The sequence below is a fragment of the Phyllostomus discolor genome, chromosome 10, assembly GCF_004126475.2.
Source record: "Phyllostomus discolor isolate MPI-MPIP mPhyDis1 chromosome 10, mPhyDis1.pri.v3, whole genome shotgun sequence".
NCBI lineage: Eukaryota > Metazoa > Chordata > Mammalia > Chiroptera > Phyllostomidae > Phyllostomus > Phyllostomus discolor.
In genome coordinates this window covers 70,538,341-70,559,083 of record NC_040912.2, presented here as the reverse complement: position 1 = coordinate 70,559,083, position 20,743 = coordinate 70,538,341, and the positions used below count along the sequence as shown (strand labels likewise).

The 20,743-nt window shown below is 36.7% G+C and overlaps 1 protein-coding gene and 1 pseudogene across 1 annotated transcript in view; one reads left to right on the top strand and one right to left on the bottom strand.

Moving 5' to 3' along the window:
- SLC13A1 (solute carrier family 13 member 1) overlaps positions 1 to 20,743 on the top strand; it is a 113,270-nt gene that overhangs the window by 15,461 nt on the left and 77,066 nt on the right. Inside the window, exon 2 of the mRNA XM_028525207.2 lies at positions 16,884 to 17,012. Coding sequence (XP_028381008.1) covers positions 16,884 to 17,012 — 129 coding nt within the window. The remainder of the gene's footprint in view (positions 1 to 16,883; positions 17,013 to 20,743) is intronic.
- On the bottom strand, positions 18,326 to 20,242 carry LOC114507909 (annotated as a pseudogene).

Genomic DNA, 20,743 nt, shown 5'->3' with positions numbered 1-20,743 from the left:
TAACATCCCACTATCCACAATGGATAGATCTCCCAAACAAAGAATCAACAAGGGTATTGTGTCACTGAGCGACACTTCAAATCAAATGGATTTAACTGATGAATACGGAACATTTTACCCTAAAGAAGCAAATCATACATTCTTTTCAAATCCACATGAAATATTTTCAAAGATGGACTACATGATAGGACATAATACAAACCTTAACAAACAAAAAAAAATGAAATCATATCAAGCATTTTCTCAGATCACAAGGGCTTGAAACTGGAAACCAACCTCAAGGAGAAAAAACAAAAACAGCCAAATTCATGGACACTGAATAACATGTTATTACACAACAAATGAGTTAACAACAAGATCAAGGAATAAGTCAAAACATTTCTAGAAACAAATGAAAATGAACACACAACTCCACAAAACCTATGGGACCCAGCAAAGGCAGTCATGAGAGGGAAATTCATAGTAATACAGGCCTACCTAAAAAAGATAGATACATTTAAAATAAACAACCTAACCCTACATCTACAACAACTAGAAGAACAACAACAAAGTCCAGAGCAAGTAGAAGAAGGGAAATAATCAAGATCAGAGCAGAATTAAATGACATAGAGACTAAAAGAATGATTTAAAGAATCAATAAATTCAGGAGCTGGTTCTTTGAAAAGATAAACAAAATAGACAAGTCTTTAACCAGGCTCATCAAGAAAAAAAGAAAGAAGACTCAAATAAGTAAAACCAGTAATGAAAGAGGAGAGATTACCACAGAAATACATAGGATTGCAAGAAATGTCTACAAAAGCTATATGCCAAGAAATTTGACAACTTGGGCAAAATGGACAAATTTCTAGAAACATATAATCTTCTAAAACTGAGTCAAGAAGGAGCAGAAGGTCTGAATAAATGGATAACAGTTAGTAAAATTGAAGCTATAATCAAAGAACTCCTGGCACACAAAAGCCTTTGACAGAATGGTTTCACAGATAAATTTTACCAAACATTTAGGGAAGAGCTAATTCCTATCCTTCTCAAACTATTTTAAAAAAATCCAAGAAGATGGAAGATTCCAAAACTCTTTTTATGAGTCCAGATTTATTCTAATTCTAAAACCAGATGAAGACAACAAAGAAAGAATACTACAAGCCAATCTCATTGATGAACATAAATGCTAAAATACTCAACAAAATATTGGCAGACTGGATCCAGCAATACATTAAAAAGATCATACACCATGATCAAGTGGGATTCATCCCAGGGATGCAAGGATAGTACAATATTCTCAAATCAATAAAAGTAATACATCACATAAAAGGAAAGACAAAAATCACATCATCATAACAACAGATGCTGAAAAAGTATTTGATAAAGTACAGCACCCATTTATGGTAAAAGCACTCAGCAAAGTGGGAGTAGAAGAAGCACATCTCAACATAATAAAGGCCATATATTAGAGACCTACAGCCAACATCATACACAATAGGCAAAAACTAAAAGTTTTCCCCCTAAGAACAGGAACAAAACAAGAGTGTAGGCTTTCACCACTTATATTCAACATAGTATTGGAAATTCTAGCCACAATGATCAGACAAGAAAAAGAAATAAAATGTATCCAAATTGGAAAGGAGGAAGTGAAACTGTCATTGTTTGCAGATGATATGATAGTGTACATAGAAAACCCTAGAGACTCCACCAAAAAACTACTTGACCTAATAAGCGAATTTGGTAAAACAGCAGGATACAAAGTTAATATTCAGAAATCAAAGGCATTTTTGTATACCACCAATGAAATATCAGAAACAGAAATTAGGAAAAAAATCTCATTACTATAGTAACAAGAAAAATAGAGTACCTGGCAATAAACTTAAAGGTAAAAGACATGTACTCAGAAAACTATATAACACTGAAGGAAATTAAGAAAAAAAAAACAAATAAATGGAAGCATATGCTGTGCTCATTGGTTGGCAGAAATAACATTATCAAAATGTCTGTACTACCCAAAGCAACTTATAGATTCAACACAATCCCTGTCAAAATACTAATGACATATTTCACAGAACATAGAACAAATATTTCAAAAAATTTTATATGGAACCATAAATGACCCTGAATAGCCTCAGCAATTTAGAGAAAGAAGAACAGTAGGAGGGGTCATAATATCTGATATCAAATTATACTACAAGGCCACAGTAATCAAAACAGTGTGATACTGGCATAAGAAGAAACACATAGATCAGTGGAACAGAATAGAAAGCCCAGAAATAAACCCAAGTCTCTATGTTCGATAATATTTGACAAAGGGTGCAAGAACATAAAGTGAAGTAAAAATAGCCTCTTCAACAAATAGTGTTGGGAGAGCCGGACAGGTACATGCAGAAAGAAAAAAAGAAAAAAGAAACTAGACCACCAACTTACACCATACACCAAAACAAACTTGAGATGGACAAAAGACTTAAATATGTCATGACACCATAAAAGTCCTGGAGGAGAAAATAAGCAGAAAAATTTCCGATATCCCATGCAGCAATATTTTCACCTATATGTTCCTGAGGGCAAGGATATAAAGGAAAGAATAAACAAATGGGACTACATCAAACTAAAAAGCTTCTGCATGGCTAAAGAAAAACATCAACAAAAGGAAAAGGGAACCAATTGTATGGGAAAACATATTTGCTAATGATATCTCGAACATGGGTTTGATTTCCAAATATAAAAAGAACTCACATGTCTCCACATCAGGACAGCAATCCAATTAAAAAATGGGCAAAGGACTTGAACAGACACTTTTCTAAGAAGGACATACAGAAGGCCCATAGACATATGAAAGAATGCTCAACATCACTAGCCATTAGAGAGGTGCAAATTAAAACCACCATGAGATATCACTTTATACTGGTCAGAATGGCCCTCATTAATAAATCAAGAAACAAGTGCTGGTGAGGTTGAGGAGAGAAGGGAACCCCAGCACATTGCTGATGGGAATGCAAACTGGTGCAGCCACTGTGGAAAACAGTATGGAATTTCCTCAAAAACTAAGAATGGAACCACCTTTTGATCCAGTGATTCCACTGCTGGGATTATACCCTAAAAATCTTAAAACACCAATTCAAAAGATCCTATGCATCCCAATGTTCATAGTAGTTTTATTCATAGTAGCCATTGCTGGAAATGGCCTACATGCCCATCAGTAAGTGAGTGGAACAAAAAACCATGGTACATTTACACAATGGAATACTACTCAATGGAAAGAAAAAAGGAGCTCCTACTTTTATAACAGCATGGATGGAACTGGAGAGTATTATGCTAAGTGAAATAAGCCAGGTGGCTAAAGACATATACCATATGATCTCACCTAAAAGTGTAACCTAATGAACAAAACAAACAAATGAGCAAAATAGAACAAGAGACATGGAAATAAAGAACAAACTGACAGTGACCAGAGTTGGGAGAGAGTAGGATAACAAGGAAAAGAAGGGGAAAGGGCAAGGGACATGTATACATGTCCCACAGGCATGGACAACAGGGTGGGGATTGACTGTGGGAGTGGGAATGGGTGGGGCAGGGGAAAGCATGTGCCAAAAATTTGGGACAACTGTAGTTGAGCAATAATAATAAAAAAATGAACAAAGCTTGAGGCATCATGTGTCCTGATTTCATCATGGAAATACAAATTAAAGCCACAATGAAATATCACCTCATGCCTATTAGGATGGCTTTTATTAGGAAAAAAGACTATCTTGGCTATGATGTAGAGCCAGCAGTGTCCAACCTTTTGGTGTCTCTGGGCCACACTGGAAGAAGGTTGTCTTGGACCACACATTAAACACACTGTGACATAGAATCATAAAATAACATCATCATGTTTTAAGTAAATTTATAATTTTGTATTGGGCCACATTCACAGCCATCCTGGACTGTGTGTGGCCCAGAAGCCACAGGTTGTACACCCCTGAACCCTTTTATTCTGTTGGTGAGAACTTAAAATGATGCAGAGACTATGCAAAACTGTATGGAGGTTCTTAAAAAAATTGAAAGTAGAACTACCATATGATCCAGCAATCTTACTTATATGTATATATCCAAAAACAGTGAAATCAGCATCTTGATGAAATATCTGTACCTCTATATTTATTTCTACATTTATTAACAATATCCAAAATAACAATTTAAATGTATATTAATGGATGAATGGATAAAGAAAATGTGATATGCATTTTTGTATATATGCATATAAATATGTAAATGTAATATATTTCAGCCTTAAGAAAAAACAAAACAAAACAAGCAAATCCTGCCATATGCAATACCATAGATAAACCTGGAGGATGTTATCCTAAGTTAAAGCCAGTCACAGAAAGACAAATACAGGATGATTCCACTTTTATGAGGTATCTAAAATAGTAAAACTCATACAGGTAGAGAGTAGGATGATAGTTGACAGGGGCTGGGTGAAGAGAGAAATAGAGAATTGTTCAATAGTATAAAGTTCAGTTATGTAAGATGACTCAGTTTTAGAGATCTACAGCACACTATAGAGTCAAGAAGTAACAATACTCCATTGTGTACTTAAAATTTTTGTTAGGAGAGTATATCTCATGTTAAGTGTTCTTATCACAAACCAAACCAAAACAAACAAAACAAGAAAAGCAAGAGGGGCACGAGGAAACTTGTGGATGTGATGAATATGTTCATTACCTTGATTGTCGGGGTAGTCACATAGATGCATATGTTTGATACTCAGCAAATTGTTATGAAGTTAATATGGGTAGGCTTTTTGTATATCAGTTATACCTCATTAAAGCTATTTTTTAAAAAATATATAAAAGGAGGACAGATGAATATAAAGAAAAGGCTAATAAGAAATTTGGAAATGAAAAAGTAGTCTCTGAAATTAAAAAAAACAACAAATGAAATAAACTATAAACTTTAACTGAGTACACTTGAAGACAATCAGTGAACTGAGAAAGAATATTGGGACTTAATGTAAAAATCAGGCAGAAAAATAAAGAAATGTGTTTTAAGTGAAGAATAATTTAAAGGATTATTTCAGAATTCCCAACATACATGTAAAAGGCATTCCTGAAAAAAAGAAAAATAGAAGTGAGATTATACTTAAAGTTGTAATGGTTGAATTCTTCAGAATTAAAATATATATAAAATATAAATGCATATGAAAATACATTTCTAAGTACAAAACAATTTAATTAAATACTATCCCATGTTGGTATATCTTAAATGAAACTTCAGATGACCCAAGATTAAGAAAAAAATTTAAAGCTACCAAACAGAAAAATCTCTACAAAAGGATGGTAATTAGATTAATTTCTCATTCTCAACATTAATGAAGATATCTAACAAAGATATCCAAGACCCTTGTGTAGAACACCAGAAAATATTATAGAAGGGATTTAATAAATACCTAAATGAATGGAAAAGTTCATACATGGGAATGTCTCAAGCCACATATTACTTTATAAAGTTTGTGTAATTTGAATAGAAATCTAAAATTCAAAAATAAGAGTAAAAAACCTAAAACTATTAAGTTTGAGGGAAATGTAAGATCAGGGACTTGAGATACAGTTGGTAACATTTTTTGAAAAGCTATAGTAATTAAAAGAGCTTAATGTTTCAAGAACTGATTTCTACTTAATCCCTTCACCCTTCTCACTCAAAGAAAAAAAGACTCATGGATGCTGACAACCGTAGGGTGATTGTTAGAGGGAAGGGGGTTGGGGAGGTAGAAGAGGGTAAAAGGGGATAAATGGTGAAGGAGGGAGACTTGACTTCAGGTGGTAAAAACACAATTCCATAAAGAGATAATGTTTTGTAAAATTGTATACCTGAAACCTATATAATTTTATTAACCAATGTCATCCCAATAAATTCAATAAAATATTAAAAAATTAAAAAAGAACTGATTTTTAAAAGATGGTAGTGTAGGAAGGACAAAAATAAAAGTCCCTGCATTTGTAGAAATTTGGCACAGGAAATATGCAGCAATGTGAATTAGTGGGCATAAAATAAACCATCCAATCAAAGTAAAACCAGGATAGTTTTGCTATCCACTTGAGGAGAAGGGGAGGTATCAGATTCCTATACGAATAAGTTAAGGCCCGAGACTTCCAGCCAAGATGGAGGCGTAGGTAGATGCACTGTGCTTCCTCACACAACCAAAACTAAAGACAACAAAAGTTTAGAAATAAAATAACAACTAAAACAGAGAGAAATGAACCGAACAGAAGTCTGAATACCATACATCCAGACTGGTAAGGAGGGGTGGAGTCGGAGGCCTATGGAGAGGGGTCGGGGGGTCCGGCAGGAGAAAGTAGTGGCTGGCAGATGCGGGTGCACAGGGCACAGGCGGCAGCTGGCGGACCCCAGAAGCGCAGGGGCAGCTGATGGACCCGGTGGCAGACCCTGGGCGTGGGAGGCAATGAGCAGACCCAGTGAGGTGTGCAAGGCAGCTGGCTGTCCGGAGTTACACATTTGAGTACAGATAAACTAGGCGAAAATGGGCAGCAACACAGAGCGCACAACCCAGGGACCCAGTGCCAAGAAACAAAGCCTAAAAGCACCAACTGGAAACACCTGTGGGGGTTGAGGCTGGGAGAATCTCTCAGCCTCACAGGAGAGCTCCTTGGGGAGACCCACAGAGTCCTAGAAAATACACAAGCCCACCCGCCCGGGAACCAGAACGGCCCAATCTGCTTGTGGGAAGTGGCAGAGGGGACTGAAGTCCTAGAGAGAGCGGAGCAGGCACCAGCGTTCCCTCTCGGACCCTGCCCCCACATACAACATTGCAACCCAGTGACTAAGGTGCCTCGCCCTCGTGAACACCTAAGGCTCTGCCCCTCATACATAACAGGTGTGACCAGACCAAAGGGGGGGAGAAGATGGCTCAAACAGAATTGAAAGCCCCTCAGCCAGTACTTTTAAGCAAATGAGAGATAGCCAACCTATCAGATACACAGTTCAAAGCACTGGTGATCAGGATGCTCACAGAATTGGTTGATTTTTGTCACAAATTAGATGAAAAAATGAAGGCTACAATAAGTGAAATGAAGAAAAATGCACACAGAACCAATAGTGATGGAAAGAAAACTGGGTTTCAAATCAATGGAATGGACCAGAAGGAAGAAAGGAACAACCAAACAGAAAAGAATAAAGAAACAAGAATTCAAAAAAATGAGGAGAGGCTTACAAACCTCCAGGACATCTTGAAACATTTCAACATCAAAATTATAGGGGTACCAGAAGGGGAAGAAGAAAAACAACAAGTGGAAAAGTTATTTGAACAAATAATAAAGGAGAACTTCCCCAATCTGGCAAGGGAAATAGACTTCCAGGAAGTCCAGGAAGCTCAGAGAGTCCCAAAGAGGTTGGACCCAAGGAGGAACACACCAAGGCACATCATAATTACATTACCCAAGGTAAAAATGAAGGATAGAATTCTAGAAGCAGCAAGAAATAAGGGGACAAAGGAGTTCCCATCAGAATGTCAGCTGATTTCTCAAAAGAGACCTTACAGGCAAGAAGTATTCCAAGTCATGAAAGGCAAGGACCTACATCCAAGATTGCTCTATCCAGCAAAGCTTTCATTTAGAATGCAAGGGCAGATAAAGTGCTTCTCCGATAAGGCCAAGCTAAAGGAGTTCATCAAGCCCTTATTATATAAAATGTTAAAGGGACTTATCTAAGAAAAAGAAGATAAAAAATATGAACAGTAAAAAAAGAAATCAAACTCACAGTTATTAACAACCACACCTAAAACAAAAGCAAACTAAGCAAACAAATAGAACAGAAACAGAACCACAGAAATGGAGATCACATGGAGGGGTATCAACAGGGGAGTGGAGGAGGAGAGATGGGGAAAAGGTATAGAGAATAAGTAGCATAGACAATAGGTAGAAAATGGACAAGGGGAGGGCAAGAATAGTATGGGAAATGTAGAAGCTAAAGAACTTATAACACATGGACATGAACTAAAGGGTGGGAATGTGGGTGGGAGGGGGTGGGCAGGGTGAAGGGGAATGAAGGGGGGTAATGAGACAACTGTAATAGCATAACCAATAAAATATATTTTAAAAAATACAGAAGCAACCACAAAAAGAAAGAAAACCCCAAATAAGTTAAGGCCCTACACTTAAAACATTTTAAAAGTTAAAAAAATAGCCCTGGCTGGTGTGGCTCAGTGGAGTCAGTGCTGGCCTGTGAACCAAAGGGTCAGCAGTTTAATTCCCCATCAGGGCACATGCCTGGGTTGCAGGCCAGGTCCCCAGTTAGGGGTGTGGGAGAAGCAACCACACACTGAGGTTTCCCTCCCTCTCTTTCTCCTTCCCTTCTCCTCTTTCTAAAGATAAATAAATAAATCTTTAAAAAATACTAGAATATATAATATAGGAAGAGTTTCTTGTGCGATAGTAAAAATACAAAACATAAGAGAAAGTAAACACTAAAGTTCAAATGCACCCCTTTCACTGAGAAATTTCACTACTACCTTTATATTCCAGTTTAGAAAATCTCTTCTTACTCACATGTAGCTAAGTACAAAGGTGTTTATAGCCTTATCATAATAAAATAGTGGAGGCAAGAGCCCCAAACAGCCATCAGTATTATAATTCATTTGTCCAGGAGAAAAATGGACAAATGAATTATAATACATTCATAAAAAGAAATGCTATATACTTTTAAAATGAATTAACAATAAGTCTACATGTATCAACATGAACTTGAAATACATAAAATATTGAGTAAATTAGAAAGTTGAAAAATAATATATAAAGTAAACTCTATTGAATTTTAAAGCCGCATGTTGTTTATTAATTTATTAATATCTTCATGTAGTATTACAAAAACATAGAAAGGTACAGATCATGTTTTAGATATTGATTGACTTTGGGGATTGACAGAAGAGAAAGAAATGAAGGAGTGGTATGTGTAAATATTGAAGTGTATGTGGAATGTTCTATTTATTTTGTGAAATTCAAGCAAATGTGGCACTATGTCAATATTTAAAGAACATGATCAAGTGTACATGTTTGTTCCTTATTTTTTCATATTTTAAAATTTTGAAAACTCTTTGAAAAGATATACTGTTAGAAGGCTTCTACCATTTCAAAAAATTTATCCCTGGCTAGTGTGGCTCAGTGGATTGAGTGCTGACCTGCCAACTGAAGGGTCACCTGTTGGATTCCCAGTTTAGGGCACATGCCTGGACTGCTGGCCAGGCCCCCAGTAGGGGGCATGTAAGAGGCAACCACACGTTAATAGTAAGAGAAAGTTAACACTATCTCTCTTTCTCCCTTCCTTACCCTTTCTAAAAATAAATAAATAAATCTTTTAAAAAATTGTAATGTAGGAACAGGAAATTTTTGCCCATATTGGTTATCATCTCTCTGGTAGTATGAGATGCTTCTTACAATAGGAAAAGTGGAGATGGCCCTAAATGACCCAAGGAGGCACAGTGTTCACATACAGAACAGGAAACCCCAACTGAGTGACATCCCACTTCATGCCATGCAATGAAATTGATAACATCTGTATTCTGCACAACTGGCTCTGTCTGACTGGATGTGGTTTGTTTGCTGAAATCAATGTAACTTTTCAAGTGTTAGATAGATTTTTGAGCAGAAAATTGGTATTTTTATTTTTGAGGAAGTTTTCTGGACTTTCTCTCCTCCCGTTTCATGTAGTATTCTGAGAAGGAACCATGACTTTAAAAATCTTTTTGTAAGATTAGTGTTGATCATAATTTTGAATTTGTTTTCTTTCTATATTTTCCTTTACAATAAACAAAAGTAGATGTTATTTGTGTTGCTGTCATTCAGTTCAAAAATTCATAATACTAAAAAGCTGTGCCATTGTTACAACAGAATTTGATTTAAATTTTTACTTATTATGGTTGCAGAGTTCATTTAAATCTATCAGATATACCTGTGACTTTGACTGGACTTGAGAAGAGTTGGAAGAGAAGGAAAATAGTTCACCCATAGTCTAAATTACTGTAATCAACAATCGGCCTTTTTTTATTGGTTTATCCTTGTTTGCTTGTGGTAGCAGTAGCGGTGGCGGTGTACAGTGGTGGTAATGGTGGTGCGCTCCTGCTTTAGGCATAGTGTGTTTCCCTCAGAAGGTGGAGACAGAGAGGGAGAGAAAACATTTGAAAGGATCAACAGGAGACAAAGATGATATAGCTTGAGATAATGGGACACACTAAGAATTTCAGTGACAAAATAAAATATTTTTTCCTATAACTCAAAGCTGGCTCTATGAATGAAATATTCAGGATGTCTTTTGAGTTGTAGCACAACTAGACAACTTCTGAGTTTTCTTTCTCATCAGAAGAACCTATTCACTAAAAATCACTCAACCCTATATTAGTATTTTTGAATATATGTAAATGAGAGGAAACAATAAAATATTTGCCTCTATCTTTTGTTCCTTCCTTCTTAACAAGAATATTCACAGATCTTTGATTTAAAAATCCCAAATGAACTTATATATTTTAATGTAAGATTCCTGAAAGAAAATACTTGACATTGTATGTGTTGTTGAATGCCTCAAGTATTGTTGGGAAAGAACACTTTTCTGCCCATGACTCCAAGCCTGACCAAGAAAGATCATGTAGTAGAAAACAGGAAATAAAAGAAGGAATTCTCCTAGGATGGTACTATCAGTAAAATGATTGTATGATTTATCAGCCAAAGAGGCACACTTTTGAGAAAGAAAACAGTTACTAATCAGAAAATTGAGACAGATAGCCATCCTACCCCTCAGAGGCCAATAATTCTGTTATCCTCCTTTTCTAGACTTTGAGCTTTAAGATAAGGAAATGGGGCATTCCCACAAATTCCTGGAAGGCACATACCAGGAACCATGCAGATATGGTGCCTTAGCCAGGGACTCATATTCGAAAATATGAAATGTACAGAAGCGGCTGGGGGAAGCTCCACAGACAAGATGTAAATTTGAACCACACATTGAAGGATGGGAAAGTTTTCAAAATAGGTTATCAATCGAGGGATTCAGCTTGAATAGAATGACCTGGAAGCAAGTTTCTGTTTGAAAGTTGATTAAAGAGTTAAAGATAAAATGGAAGATCTGAAAGAGAAAGTAAGCCATGCTTCTCAAACTTTAACCTGTATAAGAATAACCTCAGGAACTTCCTGGTTCTGATTCAGTATGTTGGGGGAAGGGCCTGAGATTCTGCATTTCTTATAGCTTTCAGATCACGCTAATGCTGTTGGTCCATGGACCACAGGGTGGCTCCACAGAGAAATTTGAATGATTAGTCCAAGTGTTGATTCTGGGATAGTGAAGTAAAATATGCAAGGCAGAGCAGGTAGGCAACATTTTTTCATATCAGAGATTTTACTCAAATGCTGAGAAGTTTTAAGAGGGTAAGGAAATGTGTGAATGGAGTGGAGGTATTGTAAAGAACTGAAAAGCACACACCAGTTTCTAAAGGGGAAGCTTTTCTGAAGTCTGGAGAATCGTTGACATAGAAGAATCTGATTCCAATGTTACCAAATTCTGTAGTTTTTTGAGAGAAGCCAGAATTTATATTTTATTTTTAATATGGTCTTCAAATCCTGACTCAAGCATACACACACCATTTTGAGTCAAATAAATTGTATTTTCTTGCTAAACTTGGCTATAACCTTGCAATTGCTGCCTCTAAAGAATCACACTAGGTCAAAGAGTACAGGAGTCCAAAATAATGGTCACAGGCAGTAGTAGCTGGCACTTAAGGACATCTGAGGACTTGCTGGTATGACTTACTGTTGAAGATTATGGACTAGAGTTTAGTAAGGGATGCATGATGAGACAAGGTATCAGATAAGACAAGAAGATATGTAAAGAGGACTCTTTAAAAATAGAGTTGATGTCAGGAAGTAATGGGGTAAGTCTTATTATAGGCCATAGGTGACCTTGAATACAAGATGAAGATTTTTGAATTGTTTTTAATCAACTACTGAAAATCTCTGACTTGATTGCTTTAAATCAAGGCTGGGCGTTTTAAACTATGAAAGTATTCCAGGCAAGCTAATAATTTAATACTAGAAATTATGCTTTTTATTCTGTCTCCAACATTGCCATATCTGAGTGGAATATGATGAAGCTGATCAATGTTGAAATTTCATCCCTAATGGGAGAGGTTATGTGTAATGAACAGAATTAGCTAAATCATTTCTTCCTCCCTCCCTGTCTTCCTTCCTTCCCTCCCTCTCTCCCTCCTCCCTTCCCTTCCCTTCCCTTCTTTCTCTTCCTCCCTCCCACCATTTTTCTGTCCCTTCCTTTTTAATTTTTTTGGCTTAGCAGTCCCTTATGGATTGGTGCTCCAGGTAGTTGTCAGAGTGATTAGCCCCATAATCTAGCTTTATGCAGAGGAGCATCAAAAATCAAAGTGGATTCTTGGAAGATGATCTGGTTTTTGAACAGCCTTGCCTGCAGTAGAAGGAGTGGGGCTGAAGCTGAGAGGCAGATTTGAGAGGTAAAATGACAGGAAGATAGAGGATCAAGAGAATGGGTGGATGTACCTAAAGAGCAAGATATTAAAAAGTCCATTTTGTCTTTGAAATCTAGGTTCTTGTTACCTTTCTACAATAGGAAACATAAAGTCATCAGGAGATTTGGGGTTATTCATGTGTGTTCTAACTAAGAAAAAGTGCAGGCCTGGTTTTTCTCCTACACTGGCACTTTAAATTACTGGTATTCACAAATACTTCCCAGGACAACTTAGGAAGATTCAGTCAAGGCTCGCTATGTATCATTTTTTGTTCAAGATTATGGAGCCAGACTTTGTGTAAAACTGTCAACATCAAAACACCTTTCTCCTTTGTAAAGATAAACACAATTAAATATGACACAATTGTGGATTATTAAAGATTTCTGAGGAACCCACTGAAAGTTCAGAGATGCTGGGTGAGTGAATACCAAGCCCACAGGGGTCACTGGAGGAGGGCGATGGAGCTAGAAATTGTATTGCTCTGGAAAAATCTTAACTAAAAGACCTCATTAAACTCAGGTAGTTTTTGTAAATTGTCAAATTCAGTTCAGAATTTGCAAAAATTAAACTGTGAGAACAAAACAAGGTGATATATAATATATGCTAATCTTTATGATCACTTAGTGTGTTCTAGATTATTTCATATGAAAATTAATTATGTCAGCCAAATGTAATGATGAATTTCAAAACCTTCTTTCTATTTAAACATTTTATCATATTTATTTCCATTACCATTCAGCCACTTTACTATCCCCTCCCCACCACCATTACCACGTTGTTGTGCATGTTCATGAGTCCTTTTCCTTTCTGCTCTATCCCTCCACCACCTAACCTTTACCTCCAATAGCTGTCATCCTGCTCTCTATCTATGAGTCTGTCTGTATTTTGCTTGTTAGTTCAATTTGTTCATTAGATTCCACATATGAATGAAATCATATGGTATTTGTCTTTTTCTGACTGACCTATTTCATTTAGCATACTGTTCCCCAGGCCCCTCCATGCTGTTGCAAGGGGGTAAAATTCTCTTCTGTTTTATGGGTGAGTAGTATTCCATTGTGTAAATGTCCCATAGTTGTTTTATCCACTCATCTACTGATGGACACTTGGGCTGCTTCCATATCTTAGTGATTGTAAATAACAATGCAATGAACATAAGGTGCTTATGCCATTTTGAATTAGTGTTTTGGATTTCTTTGGATATATTTCAGGACATAGGACTGCTAGGTCAAAAGGCATATCCATTTTTAATTTTTTTGAGGTATCTTCATACTGCTTTCCACAAAGGCTGCTCCAATATGCATTCCCACCAATAGTGTAAAAGGGTTCCCCTTTCTCCACATCCTCACCAGCACTTGTTATTTGTTGATTTATTAATGATAGTCATTCTGACAGGTGTGAGATATTATTTCATTGTGGTTTTAATTTTATTTCTCCAATGATTAGTGAGGTTGAGCATCTTTTCATATGTCTATTGGCCATCCGTATGTTCTCTTTGGAGAAGTGCCTGTTCATGTCCTTTGCCCACTTTTAATTGGACTGTTTTGTTTGTTTGTTTGTTTTGGTGTTGAATTTTGTAAGTTCTTTATAAATTTTGGATATTAACCCCTTATCAAATGTATTAGTGAATATGTTCTTCCAGTGCATTGGTTGTCTTTTTATTTTGTTGATGGTGTCCTTTGCTGTGCAAAATCTTTTTTTTTTAGTGTGATGTAGACCCATTTGTTTATTTCTTTTGTTTCTCTTGCTTGGGGAGATATATGAGATAAAATATTGTTACAAGCAATGTCTGAGATTTTACAGAATATATTTTCTTTTAGGATTTTTATGGTTTCAGGTCTAATATTTAAGCCTTTATTCCATTCTGATTTTATTCTTGTATGTGGTGTAAGAAGGTGATCTAGTTTCACTTTTCTAATGCATCTGTCCAGTATTCCCAATACTATTTATTGAATAAACTACCTTTAGCCCATTGTATGGGCTTGCATTCTCAGTCAAATATTAATTGGCTATAAAGGTGTGGATTTATTTCTGGGCTCTATTCTGTTCCATTGATCTCTGTGTCTCTTTCTATGCCAGTGCTATGCTATTTTGATCACTATGGTCTTATAGTATAGTTTGATATTAGGTAGCATGATTCCTCCAACTTTGTTCTTTCTCAAATTCGCTGTTGCTATATGGGGCCATTATTGGTTACATAAATTTTTTGAACTATTTTTTCTAGTTCTATGAAATACATCATCAGAATCTTTATAGGAATTGCATTAAATCTATAGATTGCTTTGGGTAACATGGATATTTTAATGATATTAATTCTTCCTATCCATGAACATGGTACATGCTTCTACTTCTATGTATCTTCTTTTATTTCTTTCTTCAGTGCCTTAAATATTTTAAGAACAGGCCTTTACCTCCCTTGGTTTTATTTATTCTTGGGTATTTTATTCTTTTTGAAACAATTATGAATGGGATTGTTTTCTTAATTTCCCTTTCTGTTAGTTCATTATTGATATATAAAATTGCAACTGATTTCAGGTTCTTAATTTTGTATCCTGCTACTTTGATGAATTAATTTATCAGTTCTAGTAATTTCTTGTTGAAATATTTGGAGTTCTCTGAGTAGGATATCATATCATCTTCAAATAAAGGCAGTTTTACTACTTCCTTTCCAATTTGGATGTCTTCTATTTCCTCTATAGAATCCTTCCTGTCTTCCACAATCTTGTTCGATTCCTGTGGCTAGGACTTCCACTGCTATGTTGAATAGGAAAAGTGAAAGCAGACATCCCTGTCTTGTTCTGTATCTTAGGTGGAACACTTGTACTTTTTGTCCATTGAATATGCTGCTGGAAATGGGTTTGTCATATGTGGCCTTTATTATTTTTATGTATATTCCCTCTATACCCCTTTGCTGAGAGTTTGTTTTGTTTTTTATAAATGGGTGCTGGCTTTTATCTAATGTTTTTCTGCATTTAATGATATGAATATATGGTTCTTATATTTCATTTTGTTTATGTGGTGAATGACATTTATTGATTTGTGGGTGTTGTACCAACCTTGAGTTGCTGAAATAAATCTTTCTTGATCAAGTTGTGTTATTTTTTTGATGTATTGCTGTATTTGGTTGCTAATATTTTGATGAGCATTTTAGTGTTCATCAGGAATGTTAGCCTATAATTTTCTTTCTTTGTAGTGTCTTTATCTGGTTTTGGGATTAGGATAGTGATGGCCTTGTAAAATAAGGTTGGGATCCTTCCTTATTCTTGAATTTTGTGAAATAGTTTGAGAAGAAAGAGGTGCTAGTTCTTCTGGGAATGTTTAGTATTTAGTACAAATTCACCCATGAAGCCATCTGGTCCAGGGCTTTTGTTTGTTAAGAGATTTTTAAAGTATATTTTATTGCTTATGCTACTACAGTTGTACCAATTTCCCCCCTTTGCCCTTCTTCACCTGGTACCCCCTTTCCCTACAGCAATTCCTCCCCTTAGTTCACACCCATGTGTCATGCATGTAAATTTTTGGAGTTCTCCATTTTGTATACTATTCTTAACATACCCAGTCTATTTTGTACTTATGAATTATGCTCCTTAATCCCTATACCTTTTCTCCTAATTTCCTTTCCCTTGCCAGCTAAAAACCCTCCAAATGATCTCCATGTTTATGACTCTGTTCTTCTTCTGGTTTCTTGCTTAATTTTTATTTTTTTAAGGTTTTATTTATGTATTTTTAGAGAGGAGAAGGAAAGCAAACATCAATGTGTGGTTGCCTCAAGTGCACCTCCCACTGGGGACCTGGCCTACAACCTAGGCATGTGCAGAGACCCTTTGGTTCACAGGCCAGCATGAAATTCATTGAGCCACACCAACGAGGGCTGTTTTTTATTTGTTTAATTTTGTTGATAGTTTTGAGTTTGTTGTCATTTTAATGTTCATAGTTTTGATATTCTTTTTCTTAAATAAGTCCCTTTAGCATTTCATGTAATAATGGCTTGGTGATGATGAATTCCTTAAGCTTTACCTTGTCTAGGAAGCACTTCATCTGCCCTTCTATTCTAAATGAGGACATCCTTATTGATTTTAGAGAGAGGGGAAGGGTAGGGGAGAGAGAGAGAAACATCAGTGTAAGAGAGAAACCAATCAGTTGCCTCTCTCAAGCACCCTGACTAGAGACCGAACCTGCAACTCAGGTGTGTGCCCTGATCATGAATCGAACCCATGACCTTTCAGTTTATGGGACGGTGCTCCAACCAACCAAACCACACTGGCCAGGACTCCGAGTTTCTTCTTACTGTCTCTGTGACATAGCTCCATTTAGCAAATGTGGTTGTGATATGAATGATCATTTCCCAGCCTCATTATTTCACCTTGTGTTTTGTTCTTTCCAGGAAGCACAATGTGCCTACGTACTCTTTATTATTGCCATATTTTGGCTTACAGAACTTTTGCCTCTGTCTGTAACAGCTTTGCTGCCTGGTCTAATGTTTCCATTGCTTGGGGTCATGTCATCTTCAGGGGTAAGTTGTCTTACAAATGTTTGTTATAATTAGACTCCTTGTTTTGTGCTGATATTTTCATTAAGCTAAGTTATATTCAAAGGGAGCAATAATCCTGTTAATATGCTTCCACGGAAGTCCTCCAAAGTTCCAGTTGTTTCTGTTCTGAAGAACTCTGCACGTGTATTCACTTTCAGGTGGGCAAGAAAAAACACAGGCTGCAGCCTCTTGAGTTGTGTGTGTCAGTAGGAGAAATGTGTCCCATTTTCCCAGACTGACATATAAACCTAGTGCATCTCTCCCAACAAAAGGGCAAATTCTTTCACATCCTGCATAATCGTTGTAGATAGCAGAATTCAGTTTCATGCAGTGTGGGAAAGTAATTTCTGTTTTTATTAAGAAAAAGTTTCCATGTTTTCTTTTCCAGATACTTGCCATTTTAAAAGATAAAGCCAAATTAACTTTTACATGTATTTCTATTTTGTTTTTGCTGAGAGGAGTTTATTCATACTGAGAGGTCTTCTTATCTTTGTACAATCTAAGGGTACCCATCTAAAGACAGTGAATTCAATTTCCCATTAAAACTGTGAAATGGATTAAACCAGAATACCTTATCTTCACACAGTCTGCAGCTAGCTCAGCACACAACTGCCTAAACCAAAGCCAAAACATTTTCAGGAAAGATGTCAAGTTCAAGATGCTAGTTAAGCAATTTTTTACCTTTGGACTTCTTTCTTCTGCCAGGGTTCAATTTTATTATCATGGAGCTCATCTGTTTTATAAAGTAGGTGGAGATTTTCTTTTTAACTAACCTGTGACACAGTGTACTGCCCCCCACCCTACCCCGACCCCATGGGAGAAGCTATATTATTCCTTTCCTTATTTTCTAGTTTCCTGCCCATTTTGGAGTCATTTTCTTTTTCTTTTTTTTAATTTTTGCATTTCTGATCCTTCCTGCTCCTCTTTTCTTATTGCATTTCTCCTAGGCACCACTGATTTAAAAGAATGTAACCAGCACAGTACTTTAGTTCCTCTCATCCCCAGACTGAAGCTTTGCTATCCCCCAAATGCAGGAGCTATAAACTCAGTTTTTCAAATGTTCCAATGTGCTGTATGGCTATCAATAAAGAAGCTATAAGAAGACAGGTTTGGCAACTCCTGAAAAAACAGGGTGTCAAATTAGTAACCCCTGTCTGGCTGGCTTGTGTGTGCCCACTGTCAGAGATAATTAAGTTTAATCATCACATATTTGTCTCTTATGACTTAATAATAATCAAACTGACTAAATTAACATTTTATGAGAAGCTTAAATAGAAGCAAGATTAACTGGAACCATGGGGCATTTCCATAGCAAGCAGGTTAGAGGGAGATAGGAGGAAAAGGGTACCTAGGAAGGCCTGGCTTTGTGGAAACTGTGAAAGAAATAGCTCTGCCTCTTTTCAGGATGCGGAGGCTCCACAAGAGGCAGCAAAATTCTAGGCACCCATGACAGTTGCATTTCTCAGGCTGCTGATTGCTGTCCAAGAGTCCTTTATTCCCAATATGTCAGCCTTAGGATAAATTAATAGTTGCAGAAACTTACACTTGGAAGGGAATTTTTCTGACTCATTCTATTCTGGCCAAGGAATCCCCTCCATGATACCTCTTACAGGTTAGATGACTCAGGAAGTGCTTAAAGGCTTCCTCTGTGCAGGCCTAGTATATCTCACAAGAAAATCCATACCATTTTTGAATCATTTTAATACTTAAGTAACTCAACTGTATTGAGCCAAAGTCTGAAACTCAGTCACTTTGACTTTTTAAACTTTTCTCTGACAGCAAAGATTTTGCAAATTAAACCTCATTCTTTCTTTCACATGATAGTATTGCTTAGATTTGAAAATAAATATAGTCTCCTCTTCAAGTCTTCCCAGCTCCAACCTTTATGGTTTCCAGACCCCAATTCCATTCCTTTACCCCACCAGCCAAATTTCCATTGTCACCATTGTCTTTCTCTTACTGAAACAACGTCTGGTTTGTCAATGACACCTAAGTATTTAATAGTTAATAAATGCAATGTCTTTTACATAGTTAGCACTCAATATGCATTAGTCAATTTTAGTATTATTATTATTTGTACACCAACAAAAGTGAACAGATCACTGTAGGAATATTTTTGTTTTTTTTCTTTGACAAAATAAGATTTTATTTTAAAAGTCATTTGAAAGACACTAAGACTCAATGGATGTAGACCCCAAATTCATGTTCTACCCAACCCTCTCCAATGGTCTTGGTCATGCCAAAAGGTTGCTTTCTTCAGTAATTCCTATTTTTAGCTTCCTGGAGAAAGAATTTTTTTCCCATAAGCCATCTTCATTTTTTTTCTTGTGGAGTTAAACTCTATTTCCACAATATAGCATGTTTGTTGGAGTTGTTTTTTAAACGTCAGGTAGATCTAGTATGTTTCACAAAGTGAGGGGGTCTCAGACAGAGGTGACCTGGAAAAGTTCCCTAGTATTTGCTTGTCATCTTGCTGTACAGAAATCCACATGTGGAAGTGGCATGCAGGAGTTTGGTCCTACACAAATTTGTGTCTTTGCATTGGTCCTCCTGTTAGTGCTCTCACATAGTACACAGTTCCTCCCCGACTCCAGTCTTGGAAGAAGGATCTATAAATCTCTGCATTTTAATGTTGATAGCAATGCCATAAATTATTGGAAAGTGGTTTTCATTTTCTTCCAGGTCATTTAATTTTGTCACACATGATATCACTAAGTGAATATCATCTTCTTGTCTGTGAAATTCACTAAGAAGTTGATGAGTAAGTTTTTGTGACAACTGCCAGTCCTCACTGAAGCCGCCCATGAGGTGCATGTCCAGCCTTGCACACTGAGCATGGTTGGAAAGGGATTTATGGAGTTCATGATTGAGGGGACTGCAGCTTTGGTATAGGTTCTATCACGATGTGTCAAAGAGGCAGCCCTATTACCTGTGTGCCTCAAGACCACAGTGTGACAAATGGTGGCATCATCAGAACCCAGAATGGAGATGGAGCCATCTTTTAGGGAGGTCACACTGCAAGCTCTCTTTGCTAAACACACAGAAGGCCCTGGGGTCCCACTCATTGAACAGGCTGACCTCTGAGCAGTCTGGCTCTTTCCTCCAGACACAGGTGGGCTTGGATGCAGCTGCCCCACAGGCCCAGGGAGGGTGCCTCCCCATGGGGCTGAGCACTGCCCCCCTCTAGAAACATTCTGATCGTTGCAAAGCCAAAGTGAGTTTATCATCTCCCCTCAGGTATTTCAGCCTTAATTCATTTTAAGCTTTGTATATTTTTTCTCCTCTTAAGCTTAACTGGAACTTGAAACAAATAAAAGTCCTTAGGACTTTGGAGAAAGTAGATAAAAGTGTTCTTTAGTCTTGTGATCCTCTGTCCAGGCAGGGCAACTGACCTTTTACCCAGAAATAGCTGAGAAATGTTTACTTGGAAATAGCTACCAGGACAGGGCTAGAGATTTAGTCAGAAGACCTAAGCTTTAGAACCAGATATTAACCAGTAACTACTTGTACGATCCTGATCATGTCCTGTAACAACTCTTTGTTTCTCTTCTGTAAATTGGATTGTGGGATATTCTGTAAATATCCCACAATCCAATGGTTATAACAATCAAATCAAACCATATATATAAAACAATAGTGCAAATTAAGTATCAAGTATTCTTACCCATTTTAGTATTCACAGTTAAAGTTTGTTTGATAGTATTAGACTATCA